A 27784-nucleotide genomic window follows, 5' to 3' on the forward strand; every position below is an offset into this window, starting at 1 on the left:
CCTACATGCCCATCCTGTCCCCTTTCACCCCACTGCGACTCCCCCCTCCCCTCTTTTATTCTCTGTAAGGACATGCAATGCTTTTAACATGATTTACCCCAGTAGAAGTGTGTAACCCTGACCCTCACCCCAACCAAGCCAAAAACAAAGGGGTTAGAGCTGCTGCAGTTCCCCAGCTAGCCAGGTGTTCCTCACCCCAGGCCTGTGTTCTAGCAGCGCTGGCCTCATGTTGCAGCTGCCTGCATGGCTCCCTTTGTCTGCTTCTATTATTGGCCATACACCTCCCCGTTGATTCATTGGTCACACAAGGGAAGAGCCTTTCAGAGTGACTCTGTCTGTCTGTCTGTCTGTCTGTCTGTCTGTCTGTCTGTCTGTCTGTCTGTCTGTCTGTCTGTCTGTCTATAGGAGAATGGGTTCATATGCGTCTGCCTGTCTGTTTGTCTGTCTGTGCATGCCTATAGGAGAATGGGTTCATATGTGTCTGTTTGTCTGTCTGTCTGTCTGTCTGTCTGTGCATGCCTATAGGAGAATGGGTTCATATGCATCTGCCTGTCTGTTTGTGTGTCTGTCTGTCTGTCTGTCTGTCTGTCTGTCTGTGCATGCCTATAGGAGAATGGGTTCATATGCATCTGCCTGTCTGTTTGTGTGTCTGTCTCTGTCTGTCTGTCTGTCTGTCTGTCTGTCTGTCTGTCTGTCTGTGCATGCCTATAGGAGAATGGGTTCATATGTGTCTGCCTGTCTGTTTGTGTGTCTGTCTGTCTGTGCATGCCTATAGGAGAATTGGTTCATATGCGTCTGCCTGTCTGTTTGTGTGTCTGTCTGTCTGTCTGTCTGTGCTTGCCTATAGGAGAATGGGTTCATATGCGTCTGCCTGTCTGCGTTTGTGTGTCTGTCTGTCTGCGCATGCCTATAGGAGAATGGGTTCATATGCGTCTGCCTGTCTGCGTTTGTGTGTCTCATTGTGAGGTCACTGCACTCCCATTGGTGAAGCCAGGCAACAAGTGTCTATCCGAGGAATGGTCGACATTGTAGCTCCATCTGTTGAGCCACTCATTGTTCAACCTGCCTGACTGGCTTGGAAAAAAACTGTGCCTTATGATCAACACACTATCCTTGGATTTTGGCTTTGAAGAGTAGGAAGTGTTTGGAATGTGAAATACTTAATTTTTGCTCACATCTGTTGAGCAGGGATCTATGAACTTAAAACCAAAAGCTTTCTCTAATGCTGGAATGAACCAAGTTATCTCCCTAAGGACATTTTACTAAAGAGGTTTGCTTTGTTTGGCTGTTGGATGTTCTGCTGAGGTCAGGGTAAGTGGAGATATTAGGCCTTAACTATTTTAGGCAATCTTTCCCATTAAACCATGTCTGTTTCAATGCAGCATTTCAATAGGCTTATGTCAAATGTCTTCTGACAGAATTATAAGAGTTTTAAGAAAACAAGTATTTCGCTGTACCCAATTAGGCCTTCATGTGTTATTTTTCCTTGGAATGTGTAGTGATTTATGTTTGACCAAGGGCATGTCTCTTCACCAGTGGAGTGGTCACCTTTTGAACACGTTGTCTCACCACACCTGGTGACAGGTTTCTCTTTCTTATGGGCTCTCACAGGGCTTTGGGGCAAATGTCTTTTCACAGCCTCTTTAAGGGACTTTTAGCACGAGAGGGTGTATGTTTTGAGACGCTGACTGTGCACATTTTTGTTTCAACATTTAGTTTATTCTGGTTTTACAGTTTAGTGAAAAATAACACATCGTGAGGAGATTGTAGCAAGTTATGCTTCACTTCATACTGAAAAGAATCATCTATTAGGAAAGTCTGAATTTGACCTAGATATACTGAGCCTTCAGTAAGTGTTCCCCTTGACTTATTCCACATTTTGTTGTTACAGCCTGAATTCAAAATGAATTAAATATAAACAAATTCTCATCCATCTACACACAATATCCCATAATGACAAAGTGAAAACCAGTTTTTAGAAATGTTTGCACGTTTATTGAAAATGAAATACAGAAATACAATTTTCCTAAATGTTCACACCCGAGTCAATACTTTGGAGAAGCACCTTTGGCAGCGATGACAGCTGTGAGTCTTTCTCTTACAGCATTCCACACCTGGATTGTGCAACATTTTCCCATTCATTCTGTAATCATTGCTAGACAACCATTTTCAGGTCTTGCCATAGATTTTCAAATAGATTTAAGTTGAAACTGTAGCTTGGCCACTCAAGAACATTCACTGTCTTCTTGGTAAACTACTCCAGTGTAGATTTGGCCTTGTGTTTTAGGTTATTAGTCTGAACAGGCTTTCTTCTCTTCACTCTGTCCATTAGGTTATTGTGGAGTACAGTTGTTTCCTCTTACTTTCTCTGATGGAATAATCTCTCCGAAAGTGAATGAGAATCAAACTCCGCTTCATGTCTGTGGTTTAGGCCTCGTTCTAAATTCTAAGACGCTATTGAAGACTTGGCCAGTTTGATAATAGTTTGGTTTTAAAATTAAGGTTAATCATTTGTTTATTGCTCTGCTTCAAAATACTTTTGGATGAGCATGACTGGAAAAACTGGTCCACTGAGATGAAGGTACTAGAAACATTCTCACTGGCTGGGTGGTGGAGTATGAGTGATGAGATGGGGAAGGGACAATGTTGTGATTTTTTTTTTTTAGGATGAAGAAGAGAAGGTTCTCATCCTAGTGTCACTTGACTCTGTCTGGCTGGGCAGACGCAGCGGGGGGACGGTTGAGCGTCCCCCCTATCCTGGAAAAATATGATTTGTCCCCCCCCCAATATATCACTGTAAACATAACTATGTAATTCCAATAATATTAATAATATGCAGTGAAAGCACTTGTGCTGATTATAGACACTTAATAGGGCGTTTTTAAGTTTCAAAAGATTGAGACCCCCCGCCCTTTACCTCACAATGGTTTGATCCACTGCCTCCCAGCGCTCAGTACTGACACATGATGCAGGTACTCTGCGTGTGTGGGGAATCTGAGACTCTGTCGTTGGTGCCTGACCTCCAGTAAGTAGTTCAAACAAAGGATATGTTAGATAGTTCTTTACTTCTACCACTCAATACAAGAAGACACATGTTTAACCGTCACCAGTCTTCATTTCGCTGCATTAAATTACAGGTCACTCTCTATGTTAGCTAGTGGTTAGCTGATGTTTGCTAGCTAGCTACAGTAACATAAACCAGTGTTAGCAGCTATTTGAGTCAATGAGAGAAACTAGCAATGCAATGTAGTGTTCCTTAGCTGGCAAGGTAACAGAGTACGTGTCTACCGTCTGAAAGGCACTCAATGCACGTAACTAACGTGAGGTTACTCCAGTCAATCGCACCATAGCGATGTTTTATGTTGGCAGGGTTCACACACAATAGCTGAATTTGCAGAGCTATGTGGCGTCGTCAAAGATGGAATCTTTGCTATCGTCAGTTAATTCAGCAGCATACCACCCTGCATCCCACTGCTGGCTTGCTTCTGAAGCTAAGCAGGGTTGGTCCTGGAAGGAAGACCAGATGCTGCTGGAAGTGGTGTTGGAGGGCCAGTAGGAGGCACTCTTTACTCGGGTCTAAAAAAATATATATATATATCCCAATACCCCACAGACACTGCCCTGTGTAGGGTGCCGTCTTTCAGACGGGTGTCCTGACTCTCTGAGGTCATTAAAGATTCCATGGCACTTATCGTAAGAGTAGGGGTGTTAACCCTGGTGTCCTAACTAAATTCCCAATCTGGCCCTCAAACCATCACGGTCACCTAATAATCCCCAGTTTACAATTGTCTCTTTCATCTCCCCTGTAACTATTCCCCAGGTCGTTGCTGCAAATGAGAACGTGTTCTCAGTCAACCTACCTGGTAAAATAAATTCCAAGATCAGCATGCAGCTGAAGTGCTTCGAAGTCCCTGTGATAAGGTTAGCGATAAACTGAACAGAACTACACTCTCTTCTAAATATCTTTAATGGTCTTGTTGCAAAAGCTACATTGTCGCTAGGGCACTTTGAAGTACCTGTGTGCCGATCTTGGAATAAACTGAAGATATCAAAGATTATAGCAAACACCACAGAAACGGAATTGGTGCTCGCTAGCTCTGCAAATGCAGCTACTGTTGGAAGCCAGCCAATATGAAACAAACTATATTAAACTTACAGAAGGTTGCAGCATACGTTGTGTAAATTGTGAACTAATCCAACTGTCACTGCAATCCGTATCACATTTGCTAGCTGACTAGCTAGCAACCTTTAAGATCGAAGTCCATCTAGAATGATAGTTGCCCATCTCCTACTGTAAATAACCTGCACACTGTGTGTGTAGCCAGCCAGGTAGAAAAATGGCAGAAAAAAGACGGACATCCGAGTATTTCTCAGTACACCAAAACGCAAAGTAAGAACCCTAGTAGCCTAATATCTCAAAGATAAGTTGATAAAATGTTCATTAGAAAGAAGTGAAATGCTAATGGAAATGTTTCACAATGCTGTCATTAGGCAGAGCAGGCAACAGACAGCAGAGCTGGGGACAGATGGCATACAGACAGCAGAGCTGGGGACAGATGGCATACAGACAGCAGAGCTGGGGACAGATGGCATACAGACAGCAGAGCTGGGGACAGATGGCATACAGACAGCAGAGCTGGGGACAGATGGCATACAGACAGCAGAGCTGGGGACAGATGGCATACAGACAGCAGAGCTGGGGACAGATGGCATACAGACAGCAGAGCTGGGGACAGATGGCACACAGACAGCAGAGCTGGGGACAGAGAGCACACAGACAGCAGAGCTGGGGACAGATGGGCAGGGACAGGGAGTCTCAGGTAAGTTTGTTTGGCAACATTATGAAAGGTTCTCTCATTTTTAGACTTAAATAGGGACATAATTTGAAAATGCCATGGATACTCTCAACTTAAACTGGTGACTGAACTAAGATTTGTTTAAGGCAATGGTATTGCTGTTGTGATTGTGTAGTTTTGGGTACTGGTAGGTATGGCAAACACATTTATTTTCTAGGAGACTGAGTCGGTGAGGGTGGTGAAAGGGAAAGAGACTTCAGAGGACAGTGTCACAGCCACGGCAGGACCAGGTGTCACCCTTGTTGCCAGCAGCACTATACAGTTACCTCCGTGATGGGACAAAACCATATCAGCCACACAAACAATTTGTAAAACCACAAACTCTTGCCAACAGAGTGTTGACGTTTCAAGAGAGATGCTTTCACGATTTCCCCTGGCTACATTATAATCCATCAGTAAAAGGAGTGTTGTGTTTTCAGTGTAGCCAAGGGTTTTCAAGCCAGCCATCTTTTGGCCAAAGAGCAGATGCTGCCTTCATTAGTGCAGGATTTAGGAACTGGAGAAAAGCTATTGAAAAATTCACAGCACATCAAAACTGCCAAACCCACCGCCACTGTGTAACTGTCGCAGCACACCAGCTAAATCCAATCAGTTCCCAGTTATCCAGCACATGGGGTAAACAGCAGAAATGACGAAAGCTACCTTGCACTGTATGAGAAAGCAACAACATGGATTGAATCACACTCAAGACGTTTTGCTGGCAAAGCAGTGGATCACTATATGGCAGAATTGTTGGATGGTGTGGAGGTTGTTTGGTGACCGTTTTTACCAGGAAAGTCTAAACGTCCTGCAAAAGTTGGAAAGAGCGCTTCTCACAGGGGAGTTAGATGAGTCTTTAGATCAGTACTCTGAGCTGAACATAGATTCTCTTTCAGTGCAGATCCCTCTCTTTTGCAACAAATACACCTGTAGCAGCAGAGGTCCTCAGAAGGCTTCCAGTGGAGGTGCAAGGGGTTGTTTGACCAAATGGAGGTGCTGATCAGAATTTTGTTTGTGGAGCCAATGTCTTCATGTGAGGCTGAGAGGAGTTTCAATGCACTCCGCATGTTAAAGACTTGGCTACGGGCTTGCGTGGGCCAAGAGAGACTGAACGCCGTAGTTATCTGTAAAGTAAATCATGACAGGCTGGATTGTCTTGAGGGAAAATATCTGCCAGCAATTTGTTGGATCCATTGAAACCTGCAAACATATGTTCAGTTATTTTGTTCAGTAGTGTGTATAGCAGTGGTTCTCAACCTTTTTTGAATCCTTGTGCTAAATACTTTCATTACACTTTTTTATTTCACTGACCCCTTGCAATTACACCAGAGGGAACACTAGGGGACACACACACCTTGTTTATAGTATGATATTTGTTCTTTTGTATGGTAGTTTTCAGTTTTTAGTACATGACAGTACACTTACTAATTATTTATTTGATGTCTACTACTTCCGGCGCCGACAGAGATGGCCGCCTCGCTTCGCGTTCATTAGAACGTGCGTTGAAGATGTCGTTCCCATAGCAACGATTAAAACATTCCCTAACCAGAAACCGTGGATTGATGGCAGCATTCGTGTGAAACTGAAAGCGCGAACCACTGCTTTTAATCAGGGCAAGGTGTCTGGTAACATGACCGAATACAAACAGTGCAGCTATTCCCTCCACAAGGCTATCAAACAAGCTAAGCGCCAGTACAGAGACAAAGTAGAATCTCAATTCAACGGCTCAGACACAAGAGGCATGTGGCAGGGTCTACAGTCAATCACGGACTACAGGAAGAAATCCAGCCCAGTCACGGACCAGGATGTCTTGCTCCCAGGCAGACTAAATAACTTTTTTGCCCGCTTTGAGGACAATACAGTGCCACTGACATGGCCTGCAACGAAAACATGCAGTCTCTCCTTCACTGCAGCCGAGGTGACATTTAAACGTGTTAACCCTCGCAAGGCTGCAGGCCCAGACGGCATCCCCAGCCGCGCCCTCAGAGCATGCGCAGACCAGCTGGCCGGTGTGTTTACGGACATATTCAATCAATCCCTATACCAGTCTGCTGTTCCCACATGCTTCAAGAGGGCCACCATTGTTCCTGTTCCCAAGAAAGCTAAGGTAACTGAGCTAAACGACTACCGCCCCGTAGCACTCACATCCGTCATCATGAAGTGCTTTGAGAGACTAGTCAAGGACCATATCACCTCCACCCTACCTGACACCCTAGACCCACTCCAATTTGCTCACCACCCAAATAGGTCCACAGACGATGCAATCTCAACCACACTGCACACTGCCCTAACCCATCTGGACAAGAGGAATACCTATGTGAGAATGCTGTTCATCGACTACAGCTCGGCATTCAACACCATAGTACCCTCCAAGCTCATCATCAAGCTCGAGACCCTGGGTCTCGACCCCGCCCTGTGCAACTGGGTACTGGACTTCCTGACGGGCCGCCCCCAGGTGGTGAGGGTAGGCAACAACATCTCCTCCCCGCTGATCCTCAACACTGGGGCCCCACAAGGGTGCGTTCTGAGCCCTCTCCTGTACTCCCTGTTCACCCACGACTGCGTGGCCACGCACGCCTCCAACTCAATCATCAAGTTTGCGGACGACACAACAGTGGTAGGCTTGATTACCAACAACGACGAGACGGCCTACAGGGAGGAGGTGAGGGCCCTCGGAGTGTGGTGTCAGGAAAATAACCTCACTCAACGTCAACAAAACTAAGGAGATGATTGTGGACTTCAGGAAACAGCAGAGGGAACACCCCCCTATCCACATCGATGGAACAGTAGTGGAGAGGGTAGCAAGTTTTAAGTTCCTCGGCATACACATCACAGACAAACTGAATTGGTCCACCCACACAGACAGCATCGTGAAGAAGGCGCAGCAGCGCCTCTTCAACCTCAGGAGGCTGAAGAAATTCAGCTTGTCACCAAAAGCACTCACAAACTTCTACAGATGCACAATCGAGAGCATCCTGGCGGGCTGTATCACCGCCTGGTATGGCAACTGCACCGCCCTCAACCGTAAGGCTCTCCAGAGGGTAGTGAGGTCTGCACAACGCATCACCGGGGGCAAACTACCTGCCCTCCAGGACACCTACACCACCCGATGTCACAGGAAGGCCATAAAGATCATCAAGGACATCAACCACCCGAGCCACTGCCTGTTCACCCCGCTATCATCCAGAAGGCGAGGTCAGTACAGGTGCATCAAAGCTGGGACCGAGAGACTGAAAAACAGCTTCTATCTCAAGGCCATCAGACTGTTAAACAGCCACCACTAACACTGAGTGGCTGCTGCCAACACACTGACACTGACTCAACTCCAGCCACTTTAATAATGGGAATTGATGGGAAATGATGTAAATATATCACTAGCCACTTTAAACAATGCTACCTTATATAATGTTACTTACCCTACATTATTCATCTCATATGCATATGTATATACTGTACTCTATATCATCGACTGTATCCTTATGTAATACATGTATCACTAGCCACTTTAAACTATGCCACTTTGTTTACATACTCATCTCATTTGTACATACTGTACTCGATACCATCTACTGTATCTTGCCTATGCTGCTCTGTACCATCACTCATTCATATATCCTTATGTACATATTCTTTATCCCCTTACACTGTGTACAAGACAGTAGTTTTGGAATTGTTAGTTAGATTACTTGTTATTACTGCATTGTCGGAACTAGAAGCACAAGCATTTCGCTACACTCGCATTAACATCTGCTAACCATGTGTATGTGACAAATAAAATTTGATTTGATTTTATTTAAAATTGCATACTTTGTGTGACATACTTGTCCATAGCTGCTGTTTGAAGAGTTTGAGACACTGACTGAACAATAAATAAGTATTTTTGAAGGATATTTTGGTTGATTTATTTGGGTTATTCATTGAAGTAGCTCATTCACTTTTAGAACTGTACTTATTGAGGTTTTTGTTCTTGTAAAGCTGTTGTAGTAGGCTCAGGCCAGTGGCACATATTTAATGACTATATTAATGCATCAGAGAAAGTCAAATAAAAAGATCAATTCAATACGGAGACCAACTTTGTGATGGTTCTCAATGGAGAGTCTTAGATGAGATCACATCATGTTTATTGTATTTATGAAAACTGCACCCATTCAGTGTACAGTACCATTGCCACCTACTGGCCTTTCTTGGTATTGCTGGTTGCAAATACAAATACCTGCATACATGATACTGATAAGGCCTGATAAGGAACACTGCTATAACTATTATTATTAGTAGTATTATAATGATTTAAACATTTTAACAAGTTGGGACAACCCTTCAGTTAACTACTGTACCTATCAATTATCCAGTAGTAGTGATTATGGTTCCTCAATATACATTTAACATATTACTGTGTTACAGCACTACTTTTGGTGTCCCCCTCGGGAATTGCTCTTGAGAGAATTTAATGTAATTGTCCCCTCCAAAGTTGATATCAGATTTTCGCCCCTGCTCTGCAGACAGCCCCCTTCCCCACCAACACCAGAACCAAGGAGGGAACACCCAGACCCAGACCCCCCCCCCCCCCCCCCTCATCCCACACACCGCTGTCTTCCCAGCCCAACGCCCTGTGTTACATATTCATTAGCCTACTGCTTCGGTGCTTTAATCAATGAATGGACCGCCAATACTAGGAGGAGGGACTCTGGGCTGATGTTTGAAAGATGCTATCGAATTAAACGGCAGTTGAGCCTGGCGGCTGTCCAACAAGGCATGACATCATAGTCCACACAGCTTGATAGTTATGCGATCACTGATAATGAGCTACGTTATTCCGAGGAAAAGGTTGTAGGCTACACAACATACGATTTCTGTAACAGCGTTTTGGTTTTTCTTGTCGACATTGGATTATCTGCGTGTTTGAAGCAGCTCCTGGGAGCCTCTGGGGTGATGATGATGAGAGAGAGAGACACTGAAACACTTTCTCCCTGCTCTCTTTGTGACCGAAGTCTTTTTCAAATCTCTGCCGTCCATCTCTCCCCTTATTAACAAGTAACTAGGTCATCTGGAGAACACGCGTTGAAAGATGCTGAGCTAAGGCCTCAGAGCAGGCCGGACACCCTCCACTGCATGTTCTGCATCCCATCAGGAGGACTGTTGCTTCGAGAGGCTCGTCGCCTACAGAACACAACCCAGTCCCCCTTCTGTGGCTGTGGACAGGCGGCGGGCGCTCAGAGCACCAACCCGACAATGGCTGCACCGGAGGTGACCCAGAGTGCAACTGGCAGTTGTATTGTTGGGGAACGTCAGTCAGACACACTTGAGCGGCCCCTCTTCCCCAGGTCTTCCTTTTGTGCACAGAATACTAAATTATTCCAGCTCTGGATCTGTCTTGGAATATTTTTTAGGGGACATTCTTTCAACCGCTGCAGCCTAGCAACCCTGGGCCATGTTGCTAAGCAGCCCTCTTTCATATAATGCGCACACTCCCATCCTCCCACCCCACCATGACACCTTTAAAGGGATGTTACATTTTAGCAGACATGAAAACATTTAGATGAGGTTTTAGGTAACCTTTAAAAGGCTAGAGGCTGCAGACTCAACAGATGTATCTGCCAACGTGATGATGCCCTGTAGCCACATTGTTGCACAGTTATGACTAAATGATGATGCCGTGGGCTATACACTGACTGTTATTTCTCGTGATATTATAATATGCAGTTGTTTATAGTGCCCATCCAGGTTGGGGTTCTTCAAATCCATTTCACAATACAAGAGATCTATTGAAACCCCTGTTTGAAAATGGCAGTTTATTTACCATTGTTACCATTGAGTGTTTCTATTGATTTACTTCCTGTTCCTTTACTGTTCAAACCAGTGACTTAGGGGAGCAACCATATGCTCCTGAAGCACGGGCGGAGTCGGGCCTTAGCCCAACACATAACGGCTATTTGTGTTTAAACAGAGCAGCCTCTGTTTCCCCTGAGATTGATGTGTTGTGACGTGGGCTGGGCGGGAGGTGGCACGCTGTGGCTGGCCCCTCTTAATTAGGACAGGGCACCCCCAGGATCGCACCCCTCTTTGTCTCAGCCAATCTGTGCCCTGCTGGGGAGCTCGGCTCAGGTCAGCTAGTCACATCCAACAACCAAATATGGTTCAGCGTTTGAGTAGCCTAGACATAGCCTTATTTACTATGAAAACATATGGGAAGTATTGTAAGACAGCAGTCTGTCGCAGAGCATATGTCAAGATCTGTATTTATTGCAGTACAATTTGTCCAAAATGTAAAATATTGGTTTATGGAGGATCATTAGTTTAGTATATTCAATTATTCTGTCTCTCTCTGCTCTCTCTCTCTGCTCTCTCGGGTGAAGCTCACAGATCCGTCTACCTGTTCTCACTAAAGCCAAGAAATGAATCTCCCAGGTGTCGATAGAGTCAAGCCTGTTGAAGTTTCTCATCAGTTTACTGACCCCAGAGGTGTGTGTCTCGTGAGATTCAAACTTTAACGAGACATTTTATGAGCATGGATTCCCTCCTATTGTTTTTGAACTGAAGTCAAGCCTTGTGTAATGGAACTCAACTGGTCTTTTGGCTTTACTCACTGAAATACTCTTCCAATCGTTTTGAACCTCTCTTTCACTCACTCACTCATGACGTGGACACGGTAAGACTGGGGTAGAAGTGGTGGGAGTGGTCCTCCGGGTCAGGCCTCAGCCTGCGAGGGCAGTGGAAATTGCAGCTTGCCCACGCCTGGGGGGAAGGAGAGGGAGGAGAGCGTGGCTTTGACAGTGACCCAGATTCAGCCTGAAACAGCACTGGTTCTAACCCGGCTGGAGGAGTGTCCGTATCTGAGCTAGATGGAGGTGTGCCTGATCCAAACATCCACCAACACAGGACTCCCTGTGTGAACCTGGGGTTCGAGGGGCCTCCTGACCCTCTGTCGGGGGAGCCTTCATCCGGGGAAGCCCTGAGGGAGCACCAGTCCAAGCTGGAGTTTGCCCTGAAGCTGGGCTACGCAGAGGAGCTGGTGCTGGCCAAGCTGGGACCGTACACACTCATCAACAACATACTGGGAGAGCTGGTCAAACTGGGCCGTAAAGGCAGAGACAAACCAACAGCTGACTGGGTCCACAGCTTCACAGCCCGCCCCCTCATCCTCCTGCTCCTCCTCTTCTACCTGTGGGTATGTGGAGGCGCAGCAGGGTAGGTCAGACTCCCCCTATTAGACAGACCTCCTCCTTGGGGACAAGGACAACCTGCGGCCCGTCGTCCTGGACGGTAGCAACGTGGCAATGAGGTGAGGGTCTATGAACCATGATTACAGAAAACACACAATGCCTATTTCCTCCATTGTAGCCCGTTGCTTGGTCTATGTTAAGGTAGTTGTGTAACTTGTCAAAGTCACCTACATATTGTTGATATGATGCTAGAGCCTGTAAGGTAGTTAACGTCTGTCTCTGGTAGCCACGGCAATAAGGTGTTCTCCTGCTACAGCATCCAGCTGGCTGTTGATTGGTTCCTGGAGCGAGGTCACCGTGACATCACTGTGTTTGTGCCTTCCTGGAAGAAAGAGCAGTCCCACCCTGATGCCCTCATCACAGGTAAACACACACACACACACGCACGTAGTTGAACTCTCAGATGGGCCTCAGTGCTCACTGGATTACACAGTTCTCCAATTTTCTGTCTGTCTGTGTCTCTCTGTCTGTGTGTCTAGACCAGGATACCTTGCGTCGTCTGGAGAAGGACAAGATCTTGGTGTTCACTCCGTCGGGTCCAGGGTCGCCGGGTGACGACCGTTTCATCGTCAAGCTGGCCTACAAGTCCGACGGCATCATCGTCTCCAACGACAACTACCGCGACCTGGCCAGTGAGAAGCCAGAGTGGAAGAAGTTAATTGACGAGCGGCTGCTCATGTAATCAGTTTGTCAACGACAAGTAAGGAAGGAGTGATACGACTCCGGCTTAGCGTCCATCTGCTTTAGCCTAGAAGTGGTATGATGTTCATTATGCTAATGCTTGGCTGTATAGGATTAAGTATGTTAATAATCTCTCTCCCTCTCCAAACTCCTCTCCTCTCTCCCCCCTCCCAGGTTCATGTCTCCTGATGACCCTCTAGGTCCCTCTGCCTGAAATATGCAGTGGGTTGGTTAAAAAACAATACAACCTTTTTATTTTGTAACGAAGAACCTTCTCTCTGGCACTGTCAGTGAGGGCAAAAAGTCATGCCTTTACGACACATGTAATACTCTGAACCATGTTCAGCAAACTTATGCATGTTTTGGTAACACTTTCTTTTAATAGTCTGTAATTAAACATTAGTTGTCTTTTTGCAGCCCCTAATCTAAAGTGAGCGCTATTTATACTTTATACATATTGAGTGACGTGACATTGGTAGACATTTCAGCAGTACTTGGTAAAATAATAAACTGACAACAGGATATTTAAGGAAATATATAGACTATGATTAATAAATGGTGTGTACTGTTTATAATTAACTTTGTTTATTACGGAGCCTTAAAGTGTTACCCATGTTTTATTCAAGTGTTCGTGTCTTTTCAATCAGATTTGTTTTGTTGAGCTTGATGTATCAGTTCTGTTGTATTCTATTAGCTTGACAACTCCATGCCTATTAAATATAGTTTTGGTTTGTAATCTTCATTAACAATTGGTTGTCATTGTGTCCTTGTTTTGTTGGAAATGCAGTCTTGCAGTCAGATGTGATGAGTTGTCCTACACTATGACGCAGATAGTCAGTCATTGTAACTCTGTAATTTCATGATGTACTAGAATAACTTTTACTCTACTACAGATTGGAGTTTTCCTGTCATCTAATTCTGAGGGCAGAGACAAATGTGATTAGGGTTGGGTTAAAAAAAAAAATCAACCTTAATCCAACACAGACCAGGCTTCAAACCTCCGGCCTCATCAAGATTAGAACCTGTGACCACCTGATCCGTCGCACTGTTATAACTAATCACATTTCAAGTATGTTGGAAAATAAGTCTAATTTGGAATTGAACTGGCAACCCTGTGTGACACACCCTTTATCCAGCCCCAAAGCCTTTATTTGACTCCCCTGTACACGGACTGACATGGTTTCATCCAGAGATGGACTGTAGTGCGCAAAAGCCTGTTTTAGCATGGGCAGCGCCATGGAGACCTTTCACCATTTTGAAGTAGTCAGCTGGGTGGGACTTCCTATGGGTTAAGGATCACATAATTCCATCCAGGTCATCGGGAGGGGTCAACCAATGAATTATACGTGTGAGGAAACACTCCATAACTGCAGGTGGCAGTAAATCACCAACCTTGACTTTATGCCTGTTCAAACACACTCTAGGTGACTGTATGCACCCTTTCCATGTTTGCCAACTCAAAGAAAATTGACTACTTGAAAATGGAGACGGCCGCAATGGTGCTACCCGTGATCTCAGACTCCATAATGGGACAGATACAATGTCTATGGTTTAATCCAACAATTAATTCTTCCATCGAGGTTGAGCTGTCAGAACAAGTTTGAAAAATGGCAATGAGCAAAATATTTGATGTGCGACAAATCAGTCAATTACTGTAGTTAACTAAATGGTTCATTTGGCTTGACCTTTCCTGTTGTAATCAGATGTTTGTGGCAGTTAACCAGATATGACACTGCTTTTTATGAGAAAATCTTTAGATCTGAAAATGTACATTAACTGCTCATTGCATGTTCTTATCACTAAGCATCAAGATGGAATTGTCTGCCCTGCATTAATTTAACCATGAATGAACAGTGTTGTTTGAGGTTAATGTCTAAAGAAGGACTGACACATTCAAAATCACTTAAACATATATTTTACTGGTGTCAGAGATAAAATATAGTTTGTTTAAATGATTGGTAAACAAAAACACATAATTTTTAACTTTTATTGTGAAACCAATGGACTGAGGTCCATCTGTGTCCATCTTACAGAAACACTAGTTTAATAAACGTAAGGAAAAACTGAACAGCAAACATGACCGCTGTTTCCAAAAGAGGCATCACTGACACGGTTCTCATTGGAGGTCAAACAAGCAGGCTAACAGGCTCAGCCAATGGGAAAAGCACAACTCAACAATATGGGGGATGGTGGCATGTAGAGTAGTTCTCTTTTCACCTCCAGTGAGCTACTGATGCATGCTGGTAGATAGTTTGATCTTGGAACACATTACAAAAAATAACAGTTGGAAGCACAGTTTTTTTTTCACCTGCTATGGCAAATACAACCCCTATATTTGGACACTCACTGGGTTAACAAAAAGGCAGGTTTGGGTCAAGCCCCTTCAGTGTCCTCCGGATCCAAACAAGTGCTTTATTTTATTAAAACTCTGGCTTTAAAGATCTCAACTTAAACCACCTATCTAGTGTAGCATAACAAATAATCACGTCATCTGATTGCAAATAAAAACTGAACACTCTGGTTCATTCAAAACGCATCAGTAACATTTATCCACAAAACTGGAGTTAATTTGAGTTGGATCGAGTAAAAAGGTTGTGTGAGAAAAGATCAAGGTCTGAAAAAAAGGGGGCAAGAGGTTGGGTCCCACTAATGACAGCAAATAGATAGGGGGGCACATTCACCTCTGACATCTGCACCCGTCTGTCTCTTCACAGTCCTAAATTGGTGGCACTCTGCCATTGGGTTTCCATCCATCCTGCTGACAGCTGTGGCAGAGAGAACGGTGAGCAGATCTGTCCAGCAGCTGAGAAGAAACATGACTGTCCTATTCTGGCCCCAGTTGGCTGTCAGCAGACAGATGCAGGTCCCGAGTCCAAACAGCTCTTAACAATAACCAGTCAAACCAGCTCCACTACCACAGGACACAGACACCATGTCTACACAGCCTGGGTCACTGATGTCCTCAACCTCACTACTGCACAGTATCAGAACTGTCCACTACAGAAAATACAGACTCACAGCCGCGTCCTCGGTGCTGGATTGCTTGACCTTTGATCTTCTGGATAATTTAGGTGTAGTTCAGAGAAACTTTAGTAACACAAAACAAAAAGGTAGATGTATCAAAGAGGCCACCGTGTAAAAAAATTGATCAATTGTCTCCACTAGTGACACTTGAATGAGTCACCGCTTGAAAGTACATCTGGCATAAAAATAGCATTCTTATTTTGGTTGAAATGTTAACCAATAAAGCAACATCGCCTCCTAGTCTGAACTAGCCAAGCCACAGTCATAACTCAGAATCTGTGGGAGGGGATTGAGACTGAGTGTTTGATTGGGTCAGTCACTGTGGTTACAGTATTGAGGTAGAGATCTCTTCTCCGACAAGGACTGACGTTTTCATGTGCTCTCCAGCCAGAAAGACCATGGTATACCTCTTCAAAAGTACTGGCACTCTCACGGCACTTAAGCATCTCTGTCCATCTTTCCTGGGCCTTTGTGAGCTGGTAGACAGTAAAAAACATCTATGGTGACTGGACATGAAACACTAGGAGTCAGCTCACAGGAGCTAAAGTAACAGCTTTCACTCTCTTCCTACCTACGCGCACACGCCTAACCAATTAGCTTATCTTCATCATACGATCAGCTTATCTCCGACCAAATGTGCTTTACTACATTATGTATCCTTGAGCACCAAATCAAATCTCGCTATATTCTACAACTTATTCATCAAGACTCGCACCTCTCCTCAAGACTGGTGTAGTGGCTTTGCACTGATGCTCAGTCTAGATAGTAGGGCCGTTCCAAAGCCACTTCCTTTTCGCATCCCTTTGATATTTTAAGACGAAATGGTGCATCAATATAGAATTTTAAAAAGACTGTTCTTTTCAATGAAGTGCCCTTTAATATAGACTCCACGGTAAATTCAATAAATCAGATTTTTTTTTAAAAGACTTACTAAAGTGGCAAAAGTCAGCATTCCTCTCTCTCCGTGCCTCCGACTTCCAGGAAGACTTTAACCCACTTAACATCAACATTTCCCCAGGCTTTCACCATCATTGTTCAGCAATAGTTATTTTGTTGCTTTGACGAAGACATTTCTGAAGACTTTATTTCATGTGATTAGTGATTCATTTTAAGTTTACAAAAAAAAAAAAAACCTGGTCTCTCATTTTAAAGGTCAACCCTGTTACGACAACTGAACTCTCACTTTAATATGTTGAAAAGATTCCTTTCTAAATATATTTTTCTCCAAAAGAAAAATTGAACATCTAATAGTCAAATGATAGTGTAAAAGCAGGTGAGCTGGTTCTACTCTTTTTGGCCATTTTGTGGTAGGAGACGGAGTGGGTCGGGCATAACACGTCAACCCTGTTTACCCATAGGCTCATTTGTTAAAACAATTGATGTTTTGAAATTGTTCACAACATAACTGAATGGATCGATCCCATAACTAACACAAGCCTCTCTACCAGCCTCGGACCAATGAGCACAGAGAACTTAAGAAACAGGGTTTCAATAAAACGTGTCAGAATCATAGATCAGAACAAAAACGGTTTTGAAAGTACCAGACAACATCAATACGTTCAACTGAAGACAGTCAGTAACACTAAAGCATTGCATACTAACTTACCGGCAAAAACAACAAAAAAAGCTTCCGATGGCCTTGTTCGCTTAAAAATCCAATCTTCGCCATTTTGGTTTTTGTTGTGTCTCCGTATTAGATATTTGAAAGCAAAGCACAGACGTATTCTTTGCAATATAAGGAGAATAGCATGTTCAGAACGGTGCAAAGCGTTGCTTGCGCCCGATTGGGCGATTCCTGATGGAGATGCGGGCAGAGCTTTGGCAAAGTTTGAGGCGGTGGCGGCCGTGCCCTCTGGAACCTTTGCGGTTATGGGTACGGGGAAAAGGGGGGAGTGTAGGAGGGACAGCGCCTGTTGCTTTGACGAAAAGCGAGTCGCCAATGGACGGATGGGGGAACCCAGACCAGATCACATGGACTCAAACTCGTCGATGCGCTGCTTGGTGTTGCCCAGGCGGATCTGACGTAGGGTCTTGTACTTGTCTCTCCCGGCCTTCACGTTCTCCGCATGAAGCATGTCATTCTGGGTCTTCATGGTATCGTCTATGGCTTCAGCCAGCTCTGAGCTCAACACCTGGGGGAAGAGAGAGTAGAGGGAGATGATTGAAACCTCTCAATGCCAGTTAACGCCATCCAGCAACTAAACAAAGCCCTTTAAGGGGAGGTCATCAGGTCTTGTGGTGTTAAAGGTTAGAGGTCAGAGGGGGCTGACCTGCAGCTGTTTCTTGAGGCGCTCGTTCTTCTGGGCCTCAGTGACGCGCTCCTCCTCGCTGCGCAGGTCCAGGGCGCTCACGCCCTCCAGGGAGAGCTCGGCGGCGTCCTCTGCGTGGTTCTCGTCCTGCTCCTCGTGCTCGCTCTCAGTGGAGCCGCCCGCTGGCGTCGACGAGATCGTCATCACCGTCTTCAGCTCCTCCTTGGTCTTCTCCAGGTCGTCCTGGGCTGAGATGGCCTGGGGAGAAGGTGAGACAGGGAGGAGAAGAGGGGAGTTATGGGACTTATTCAGGAACAATTTCAGTACAACCTACTGTATATAACAGACTGATTCTATAGAGTCTATATTGTAACCAGGACACAGAATGTAGAGAGGTAGTTACCTTCTGCTGCCATTCAGTGGCCTCCTCATCCTTTTTTCTCTTGGCTTCCTCCAGCAGGGCTATTTTGGCAGTGAACTCGCCCAGCTCAGCGGCCAGTTGTTCCTGGTTCTTCATCTGGTCAGCGGCCTGCCTGGCCAGCTCCGCCTTGGCCTCCTCCGCTGCCTGTCTCTCCCTCTCCAGCCTCTCCGCCTCCTCCCTGGCTCTCTTCCTCTCCTGCTCCAGCTCCAGGGCCCTACGTGTCTGCTCCTCCAACTCTGTGACCATGAACAAAACACACAAAGTCCGTTAGACATCAAAAAAATATATATTTTCTTCTTCCTCAAACCATGTCCAGCAGCACCCACAATTTTTACAATGTGACCAATGAGAGGCTCAGTCAGCCATGATCTCACAAATGTGATCAACTTTAAGAACAAAGGAAAAATTATATAATAAGACAGGAAATGGCTATAAAAAGTGAGAGAGGACCCACACAACAGTAAAAACAGTACGGAACAAAAAGAGCACAACATGGATGTCTCTTTCAACACACCACCCAAGTCTATAAGGTCATGTGGAAGGGTCAGGAGGGAGAGGGTTTAAAGAAGTGTTTCTGAGTGGACTTAATGTTTACCTGGTGCTGAGAACAGTCCTATAAGAAGTAAGAGATGAGAGTTTAGTACCGTGGTGCAGTGAGGACCAGTCTAGAAGGTTAGGGTCAGGTCCCAGTGGCATACGGACTGACATTGACCAACCAACAGTCCCATGTTGAGCCCACATCATATCAACACCACGAAAACACTCCAGGTGAAGACAGGTTTACGTAGCATTTGCAACAGTGCAACATTTGCACCGGATATTGCCCTGGGTCAATAAAGATTTTAAACACAAAGTAAATATCTAATTCCCTATGGCAAATAAGAGGAGCAGAAGGCTCTTATTTGCATGAAGGCTGAATTAATCTGGCCTTATAACGTGTCTTCACTAGTACAGAGATAGGAGGAACTTTAGTGGGTTGAAGGTCAGGGGCGCTGTGGGAAGACAGGAGGAAAGTTAGTGGGTTGAAGGTCAGGGGCGCTGTGGGAAGAGGCAGACTGATACCTTTCTGGGCCCTCATCGTCTGGTCCTCGATCAGTCTCAGTCTCTCCATCAGTTCATCCTTCTCTCGCTCTATTCTCTCCTTCTCTTTCTCTGCGTGCTCTCGTTTCTTCTTCTCGTTCTCCAGCTGGGCTCTGACAGGAATTGATGAAGGGATATATCATCTAACTGCTAGGAAATGAACCCTTGCAACAAAGCACTATATGGGTGTGTTTTTCATCGTCACATCAATGGTGATTTTGTATCTTATTAAAGTGTACTGTAATATCCAAAGTATCAAACTGACATGGCAATGTATCGTACATGATGTCCTGCTAACGTCTGCATGTAATATCAATATTCTGGATGATTCATATTGACTTTATAAAATATTCTGAAAAGGTGATATGGTTGTTTGTTAGAAAGGTACAACTATACAACACAAATGTATCTTTACATAGGCTTTCATCTCTGTCAACATATAGCCATGACTATGAAAGTAAAGTGCGTGTGCTTGCGTAAGATTGTGTGTGTGTGTGTGTGTGTGTGTGTGTGTGTGTGTGTGCTCCTCCTGTACCTCTCCTGCTGTTTGTGGTGTTTCTCCTCTCTGGCCTGGGCCTTCATCTGCTGCACCTCGATGGTGTCAGGCTTCCTCCTCCTCATGTACAGCTCGTGGTTCCCCATACACAGAGCCAGGATCCGCTTGTTGATCCGCAACCGCGGCGCGTAGAACACAAAGTCCTACAGGGACACAGGAGACCGGGTTCAGGGGAAACCGTTAGGATGGCTAGGTAGACCATGAGATTACTATGTTTGACAACAGAGAATATGATGAACTCTTTAGAGTATAATTCACTACTACTTATTAAAGTGTTCTGGAAAAAGGATCTGTGCCTCCACATCTTGTTGTTTTGGGATCGTATAGGAAAAAAAAAAAATCAGACAAAAGGGAGACTTACTGGAGCTTTCTTGTCGATGGGTTTGATGACAAACTTCTTGTCGTTGAAGGAGATGTTTCGGATCTCGCTCCAAGGGAAGCCGATCTTTGGTGTCAGTCTGGGGGGGGGGGGGGGGGGGGGTGTTGATATTTGGTCATTGATGCACACAGTTTTCAATACTCAAAATTAAGTTTTATTTTGGGGTGTAAAATATTGTGCTATAAAAGATGCCAGCAGATGGCGATGATATGCTAGAGACGTCCAAATCCATGTCGATTGCTGTATATTATACTGATCTGTGATCAAATTCCAGTCCTGCCAATGCAAGTCTCTACTCAAGAGATGGGCACTGAATTATTGTCTACCAGCTGATCTGCGGTCAGTGTTGGGAAAGAAAGGGAATGGGTCTGAGTGGCAGGACAGGAAACCATTTCAAAGCTGTGTCAGTCGTGTCCCACCCACGAATGGGAGGAAGACGGGAAGAGTAACAGACCCCACTTACTCTCTTCCCCAAACCCCCCTCTCCTCTACTGCTAAAAATAACATTTACTCATCCTTCCCTTTCTTTCCTTCTTGGACATCTTTCAGTCACCCCAACACTCTCAAACCAGTTTGTAAAGTAGAACAACTAGGCGAAATCTGATTAAACATCTGCTTATCATTACAGTACGTAGTTTAACAGTAGATTTCCAATAGGCCAGACATAGTTGATACAGCTGTAGTAGTGAGACTGACTTGTCTTCGTGTTCGTAGATGTTGAGTCCCAGGGCGTCCACTCCCAGCCACAGCTCTGTCCCCTTCTTGTTCTTGATCTCAAAGTAGTTGACTCCGTACATCTCCAGGTCCTGAGCTATCTTCAGGTACTCCATCATTGTGTCCTCTCTGGGGGAAACACACGTCAGCGTTACGTTTCTGACATTGAACTGTCTTCGTTGTGGGGGAACCATTCAGAAAAATGCATCCTCTACGAGACAAAAACACTTCTCCCAATAACCCTCATAAACTAACAGAGAGAAAGAGAAGGAAATCCACACAGACCTGAGCATGCCTCGGTGCTCCTCATGCCAGGTCTGAATCCGGTCCTCCCACTGCTCCTTGGTGAGCTTGTGCTGCTCCAGGACTCTACACAACATAGAACATTCCAGAGGAAATTTTAATAACAATTTAAAAAAACATTCCAGGATTCTTTGTCAGTATGTGGATGGTGCATGACTCCGGGACATCCCTGCTTCTGGCCAGTGGCCACTCACCTCTGTGGCAGCAGTCTGTCATTGGTGAGGTAGCCAGGCTTGTGGCTGTCTTTGTTGTAGTCGGCGTACTTGGCCTGGACAGAGTAGGATGCCAGCAGCACGGCAGTCTCCGGGGGACAGTAGTTCTCATCGTTCAAAATGGCCTCCTTCACCTGGTCAGAGAAGCCAAAAGGAGAGTGGAAAACAGAAAAATAAAGTAGAGGTCATGTGACCTCACCTCACCCACTGAGCATTGAATTTAGGAAGGATTTGGCATTAAGACACTACGAGTAAACATAGTACGAGTATGTCTGTTCTTGACCATCAAGACTTAAAATACTGATGACTTAGAACTCATCAGTGTGTTTTGACAGAAGCTGTGTTCGAATACCCATACTATTAGTTCATTTTAGCACACTGTAAACAAACGGTATCCTATTCAGTTGAGTGTACTAGTGCTTCGCCGGTCCACCGGAAGTTGATGCTGTGGCTTTGCAACTTCTTGCTTGCTTGTTATTAATTACTAGCTAGACTTAATTAACAATGTCCATTGAAAATGCACAACGACTATACACTTAGCATACCGTGAATAATCAAGTCAATAAACATTGGGTAGTTAGTTAAAATCCTGGCAAGTTCGATGTATTAGTAGCCAATTAACGTTAGGTAGATAGCTAACATACCAGTACATACAAGCAACTGCTTTAATGATATGCTATAAGGCTAGCGTACCTAACAAATTGTCGGTAACTTATTACATTTGTCATAATTAGTTAAAGCAATGAATTTGTATCTGCTCTCGCCGGACTTCGGCATATTTCACCCCAAATTTGAAAATGCTGTGAAGCCGCGCCCATTTTCTGAAGAATTGCATTATGGGCCCTAAAAGCGCAGAAATAGTGTCCACTGTTTGTATACTTGTATACTTCGTATTTTGGCTAATGTACTACAACATCCTGGGAACTTTGGGCATACTAAATATATCCATACTATGACCAATAAGCATACTACATTCTCAATTTACCTCACAAATAGTGTGGTTAATATGAGTATTAGAACACAACTGGTGTCAGTTACCTGCAGGAAGAAGAGTCTCTGTGTGATCTCCTGGATCAGCTCCTCAGACACGTCCTCGGGGAAGAACTTGGCCCGGAACTTAAACTGCAGAGGGTTCTCCTTCTTTACATCCTGGGCTGTCACCTAGAGAGGACAACACCTTTAAAGCCCTGTACAGACAACAAGACCACTAGGAGGTAGACAAGTCTCAGTAGTCTGAAGTGCCTTCTATCGCCTTGTCTCCTCTCCTTTATCTGCACTGATAAACAAAAACGTGGCTGGCTAATAAGTAAGCATCCATCTTTGATCCAGACGCTTTACAATCTAATCTTTATAATCTGGGCTATGAAGGTAAATCATAGAAGTTGGTTATGAAGCCATAAAGGTATGAACAAACTTCTGTTATTTAATCTTGTCCTAATTTAGTGATAGGATTGGACCCTCTTTACAGCCGCTTACGTCCCAGACTCCGGGGCCTAGAATCAGAACACTTTCCACTGGAGACAGCTGTTAAAATAAATCCTGCTGTAGATCACCCTGACAGAATCACACTGCTCTACGACTACTGAACTAGTTCCAACACACACACACTCTCTCGCGCTGTCTTTTACGGCACTTCAGAGCAGTTTTTTGGGGGTCGGAGGGTCTTCACAGGAAGCCTGTGAAAGTACACATCTGAGGCCCCCTGACGACAGCCTAATAACCAGCTCAAACTGACTGCTGGCAGCCGCTCTGGAAACAGAGAGAGAGAGAGAACTCACTTTTTTATTAAGCTTCAGCCACGTGCTGTAACCCTTGCTGTCCACGTACTGCAGTCCGAAGAACCAGACCTCTCGAAGCCCCACCGTCTTCACCACCTGTTAACAACATCAGACAATACTCCACCATTAAACAGTTGGGAGGGTGGGATTACTGAGAAAGTCATACATTTCTCATGTGAAAAGTCATAGAACGCAACATGCTAGCAACCATTTGTTTCATGACAAAAGTTATCAGATTGTGTGCGACTAGGATGGAAGTTAGGCTCGCATGCTACTGTGTAAATAAATACTGCAATGCGGGTTTAATAGAGATTGAGAGGGGTGTTTTAGCCTCCGCTTGACTGGAGGCTCCTCGGCAGCGATGAGCCCACTGTGGCATAGCTTCTCCATAATGGGCCTCGGGCTCACCGTTAACTCTGGGAGGGTGACTAATAGGTCAGCCAGTTGACACGCAGCAACAAGCTACTTAGATTCACTCCGCCTGTTACTGCAGAGGAGGGCAATGAGGCGGACGTCCATAACTCCTGATGAATCCCTGGAAATGGACTGTGTGTGTACTGGGAATACAAACACACACTGTGAAGTGTGAGAAGACAGCTGGACACACAGTCCAGGACAGTCGCCACCTGCCTGCACATGTCAATGGCCTCATTTATTACAGTTCTTCAGCCCTCCTACGTACTCTCCAGCTTCTGTTTGTGAGAAAATGCTCTGGTACTGTTTGTGGTCAAGGCGATATCGCTAACATGTGTTACAGAGTAGCTGTACAGGCACATAGGAACCTCAACAGGGATAGAAATGAGGATTGGACATTACATCATCCTCCTCCAGTGTCAGGCTGAGAAGTTGCAGAAAAGATCTAGCCAACAATAAAGATCCCGAAAACAGTCTGTCTTTCAATGGCCTCCAATGCACCCTCAAAGCTGTGAAACTACAGCAATGCTGTCAGTAATGCTGCTCCATCATGACAGGAGAACAGTACTGGTACTATGACAACAGTAACTGACTACAGGTCAATCAGGACTGTGTATATCAAAAGACTGATCTTCCATGATAATAGCAACAAAAGGGAGAAATGAACCTCATCCAGGAACAAGGTAAAGCACCCACTTGATCTTACATGAGATGATGTTTCATACTATAGTTCTATTAGGTTAAGTTATGTGAATTCTCAGTTTGTATCGAGTCCTGGTCCTTGCTTACCTGGTCAAAGAGCTGTTTGCCAGTGGTGTTGGGCTGAATGGCAAACTCCAGCTCTGCATCCATGGTGGTCACCCGCACATTAATCTACAAAACAAGTTTGCATGTTATTTGCCAGTTTGCATGTACATTTCCATTCACTGTGTTGCTGTACTGCAGGCTGTCAACTTTTCACGCGAAATCATCACCACTGTGTGCCATGGTCAGCGTTTCAGGAAGTGTCAGACGCAGCTTTAACACATTTAAAATGGCAGTGAGTCAGCCATTTTGGTGGAAATGAACAAACTACATTTCAGTTTTAGTGCATTAGACTGAATCCTCTTCAAGGGAGCAACAAAAGGCCTTCCAGCAAGACAGAGAACTGAAGGAGCGTTGTCTGTGTGTGTGTGTGCATGGACTATAGCAGTGCCTGTGTATGCAAAAGTGTGTGTGTGTCTTTTTGCCCTCTCAGCACTGAGTGACTGCTCCCCTTCCTACGGCCGCCTCCTCCTCCCTGTGAGGCGGCGCAGAGGAGCGAGGCCAGCCATTGGCTGTTGCTGTTTGAGCTGCACTAGTCTGGCCTGGCACCAGACCTGACACACAGCTGACAGAACAGGCCTGACCGCGAGGGCATCCTCAGTGACTGACACACACCTCACTGGAGAGACAGGGGAAAATAAATTAGATACACAGTGAGATACAGAGAGAGAAAGAGAGATGCAGCACCCTGGCAAGAGAGAAAGATGATGCAGAGTGGTGGCCAGATGCACTCCAATCCATATAGCGTTACTACATTACTGTGTAGTTACAGTACCTTAGTCGCCCACTGAGAAAAGCAGCTTCCCTTGCTCTCTCTCCATTCTTCTTACCCATGAAACCTCAGGACAGGAATACTACACGCACATTCTCTATCCCCGTTTACCCTAACACACAGTGCTGTGCACACAAACACACACACACACGTCATTAATTATCCAGAAAACTTTTCAATATCCAGCACAGTACTGTGACTCTCACATTAATCACACTGTAGAGATTGTGCATCTGCCTCTGTCTCGCTAGCATTAATTAGCCATGAAACCTCCTGTACGCTCGCTCTGCCCCACTAACTATTCAGCATTCTCCTATGAAAGCACACGCGGCCCCTCTCCACCTGCATCCTAGTAAAGCACGGGAAAAGGCAAGTAGACTAGAGCTAGAACTATGATAAACGTCTTCCTATCTACCAAACATGCTAACAGATGTATATTGGGCAGACAAATCAAGTCAAATTGTATTTGTTACATGCGGCAAATACAACTGGTGTATGTTTTACCTTGAAATGGTTGCTTACAAGCCCTTCAATGCTGCAGAGTTTAAAAAGAATACCACTAAAAAAGTAACAAGAATAAAATACACAAGAATGGAGCTATATATTCCAGAGAGAACCATCTCAATGTGGAGCTAGCATACGTCCAGAGAGAACCAGCTCAATGTGGAGCTATGTATCCAGAGAGAACCAGCTCAATGTGGAGCTAGCTATACGTCCAGAGAGAACCAGCTCAATGTGGAGCTATGTATCCAGAGAGAACCAGCTCAATGTGGAGCTATATATCCAGAGAGAACCAGCTCAATGTGGAGCTATATATCCAGAGAGAACCAGCTCAATGTGGAGCTATATATCCAGAGAGAACCAGCTCAATGTGGAGCTACAGTGCATTGCGAAAGTATTTGGCCCCCTTGAACTTTGCAACCTTTTGCCACATTTCAGGCTTCAAACATAAAGATATAAAACTGTATTTTTTTGTGAAGAATCAACAACAAGTGGGACACAATCATGAAGTGGAACGACATTTATTGGATATTTCAAACTTTTTTAACAAATCACAAACTGACAAATTGGGCGTGCAAAATTATTCAGACCCTTTACTTTCAGTGCAGCAAACTCTCTCCAGAAGTTCAGTGAGGATCTCTGAATGATCCAATGTTGACCTAAATGACTAATGATGATAAATACAATCCACCTGTGTCTAATCAAGTCTCCGTATAAATGCACCTGCACTGCGATAGTCTCAGAGGTCCGTTAAAAGCGCAGAGAGCATCATGAAGAACAAGGAACACACCAGGCAGGTCCGAGATACTGTTGTGAAGAAGTTTAAAGCCGGATTTGGATACAAAAAGATTTCCCAAGCTTTAAACATCCCAAGGAGCACTGTGCAAGCAATAATATTGAAATGGAAGGAGTATCAGACCACTGCAAATCTACCAAGACCTGGCCGTCCCTCTAAACATTCAGCTCATACAAGGAGAAGACTGATCAGAGATGCAGCCAAGAGGCCCATGATCACTCTGGATGAACTGCAGAGATCTACAGCTGAGGTGGGAGACTCTGTCCATAGGACAACAATCAGTCGTATATTGCACAAATCTGGCCTTTATGGAAGAGTGGCAAGAAGAAAGCCATTTCTTAAAGATATCCATAAAAAGTGTTGTTTAAAGTTTGCCACAAGCCACCTGGGAGACACACCAAACATGTGGAAGAAGGTGCTCTGGTCAGATGAAACCGAAATTGAACTTTTTGGCAACAATGCAAAACGTTATGTTTGGCGTAAAAGCAACAGCTCATCACCCTGAACACACCATCCCCACTGTCAAACATGGTGGTGGCAGCATCATGGTTTGGGCCTGTTTTTCTTCAGCAGGGACAGGGAAGATGGTTAAAATTGATGGGAAGATGGATGGAGCCAAATACAGGACCATTCTGGAAGAACACCTGATGGAGTCTGCAAAAGACCTGAGACTGGGACGGAGATTTGTCTTCCAACAAGACAATGATCCAAAACATAAAGCAAAATCTACAATGGAATGGTTCAAAAATAAACATATCCAGGTGTTAGAATGGCCAAGTCAAAGTCCAGACCTGAATCCAATCGAGAATCTGTGGAAAGAACTGAAAACTGCTGTTCAAATGCTCTCCATCCAACCTCACTGAGCTCGAGCTGTTTTGCAAGGAGGAATGGGAAAAAGTTTCAGTCTCTCGATGTGGAAAACTGATAGACATACCCCAAGCGACTTACAGCTGTAATCGCAGCAAAAGGTGGCGCTACAAAGTATTAACTTAAGGGGGCTGAATAATTTTGCACGCCCAATTTTTCAGTTTTTGATTTGTTAAAA

General features: G+C 44.8%; 2 protein-coding genes across 8 annotated transcripts in view; one reads left to right on the forward strand and one right to left on the reverse strand.

Moving 5' to 3' along the window:
• Positions 1 to 662: 662 nt before the first annotated feature.
• Positions 663 to 13478, forward strand: LOC110495769 (probable ribonuclease ZC3H12C). 5 transcript variants are annotated; one of them, XR_002469472.2, is made up of 5 exons: positions 663 to 1311; positions 11189 to 12114; positions 12312 to 12418; positions 12535 to 12755; positions 12911 to 13478. XR_002469472.2 is itself a non-coding variant. In XM_021571187.2 (5 exons), exons 2-4 carry the CDS (start codon positions 12110 to 12112, stop codon positions 12735 to 12737), a joined length of 345 nt encoding a protein of 114 aa, XP_021426862.2. In that variant the 5' UTR covers positions 2900 to 3025; positions 11189 to 12109; the 3' UTR covers positions 12738 to 12755; positions 12911 to 13478. The 5 variants fall into 5 exon arrangements, 4 of the variants coding, with proteins under 4 accessions (XP_036808120.1, XP_021426862.2, XP_036808121.1 ...); XM_021571187.2 differs by lacking the exon at positions 663 to 1311 and adding an exon at positions 2900 to 3025 and having other exon boundaries at positions 12282 to 12418; XM_036952226.1 differs by lacking the exon at positions 663 to 1311 and adding an exon at positions 9390 to 10079 and having other exon boundaries at positions 12282 to 12418.
• A 1231-nt stretch (positions 13479 to 14709) lies between these two features.
• The window catches only part of LOC110495768 (radixin), a 30981-nt gene continuing 17906 nt past the window's right edge, over positions 14710 to 27784 (reverse strand). Inside the window, exons 3-15 of one of the 3 annotated variants that reach the window (XM_021571183.2) lie at positions 24656 to 24739; positions 23453 to 23548; positions 22713 to 22835; positions 21657 to 21808; positions 21445 to 21528; positions 21142 to 21288; positions 20428 to 20524; positions 20046 to 20209; positions 19493 to 19623; positions 19026 to 19043; positions 18413 to 18666; positions 18031 to 18267; positions 14710 to 17892 (exon numbers count right to left, since the gene is read on the reverse strand). In XM_021571183.2, coding sequence (XP_021426858.2) covers positions 17728 to 17892; positions 18031 to 18267; positions 18413 to 18666; positions 19026 to 19043; positions 19493 to 19623; positions 20046 to 20209; positions 20428 to 20524; positions 21142 to 21288; positions 21445 to 21528; positions 21657 to 21808; positions 22713 to 22835; positions 23453 to 23548; positions 24656 to 24739 — 1752 coding nt within the window. In that variant the 3' untranslated portion in view covers positions 14710 to 17727. Of the gene's footprint in view, positions 17893 to 18030; positions 18268 to 18412; positions 18667 to 19025; positions 19044 to 19492; positions 19624 to 20045; positions 20210 to 20427; positions 20525 to 21141; positions 21289 to 21444; positions 21529 to 21656; positions 21809 to 22712; positions 22836 to 23452; positions 23549 to 24655; positions 24740 to 27784 lie in introns of those variants that run through there. The other 2 variants (XM_021571184.2, XM_021571185.2) reach the window with 2 other exon arrangements.

This window comes from Oncorhynchus mykiss, chromosome 18 (genome assembly GCF_013265735.2).
Source record: "Oncorhynchus mykiss isolate Arlee chromosome 18, USDA_OmykA_1.1, whole genome shotgun sequence".
NCBI lineage: Eukaryota > Metazoa > Chordata > Actinopteri > Salmoniformes > Salmonidae > Oncorhynchus > Oncorhynchus mykiss.

Bases quoted from the DNA above. Each gene is read 5' to 3' on its own strand.
- LOC110495769 (XM_036952225.1), top strand. From the start codon at position 2,964: ATGATGCAGGTACTCTGCGTGTGTGGGGAATCTGAGACTCTGTCGTTG. The intron at 3,026-4,321 runs GTAAGTAGTTCA...CTGTGTGTGTAG, and splicing joins TCGTTGGTGCCTGACCTCCA to CCAGCCAGGTAGAAAAATGG. The intron at 4,391-4,491 runs GTAAGAACCCTA...TGCTGTCATTAG, and splicing joins TCAGTACACCAAAACGCAAA to GCAGAGCAGGCAACAGACAG.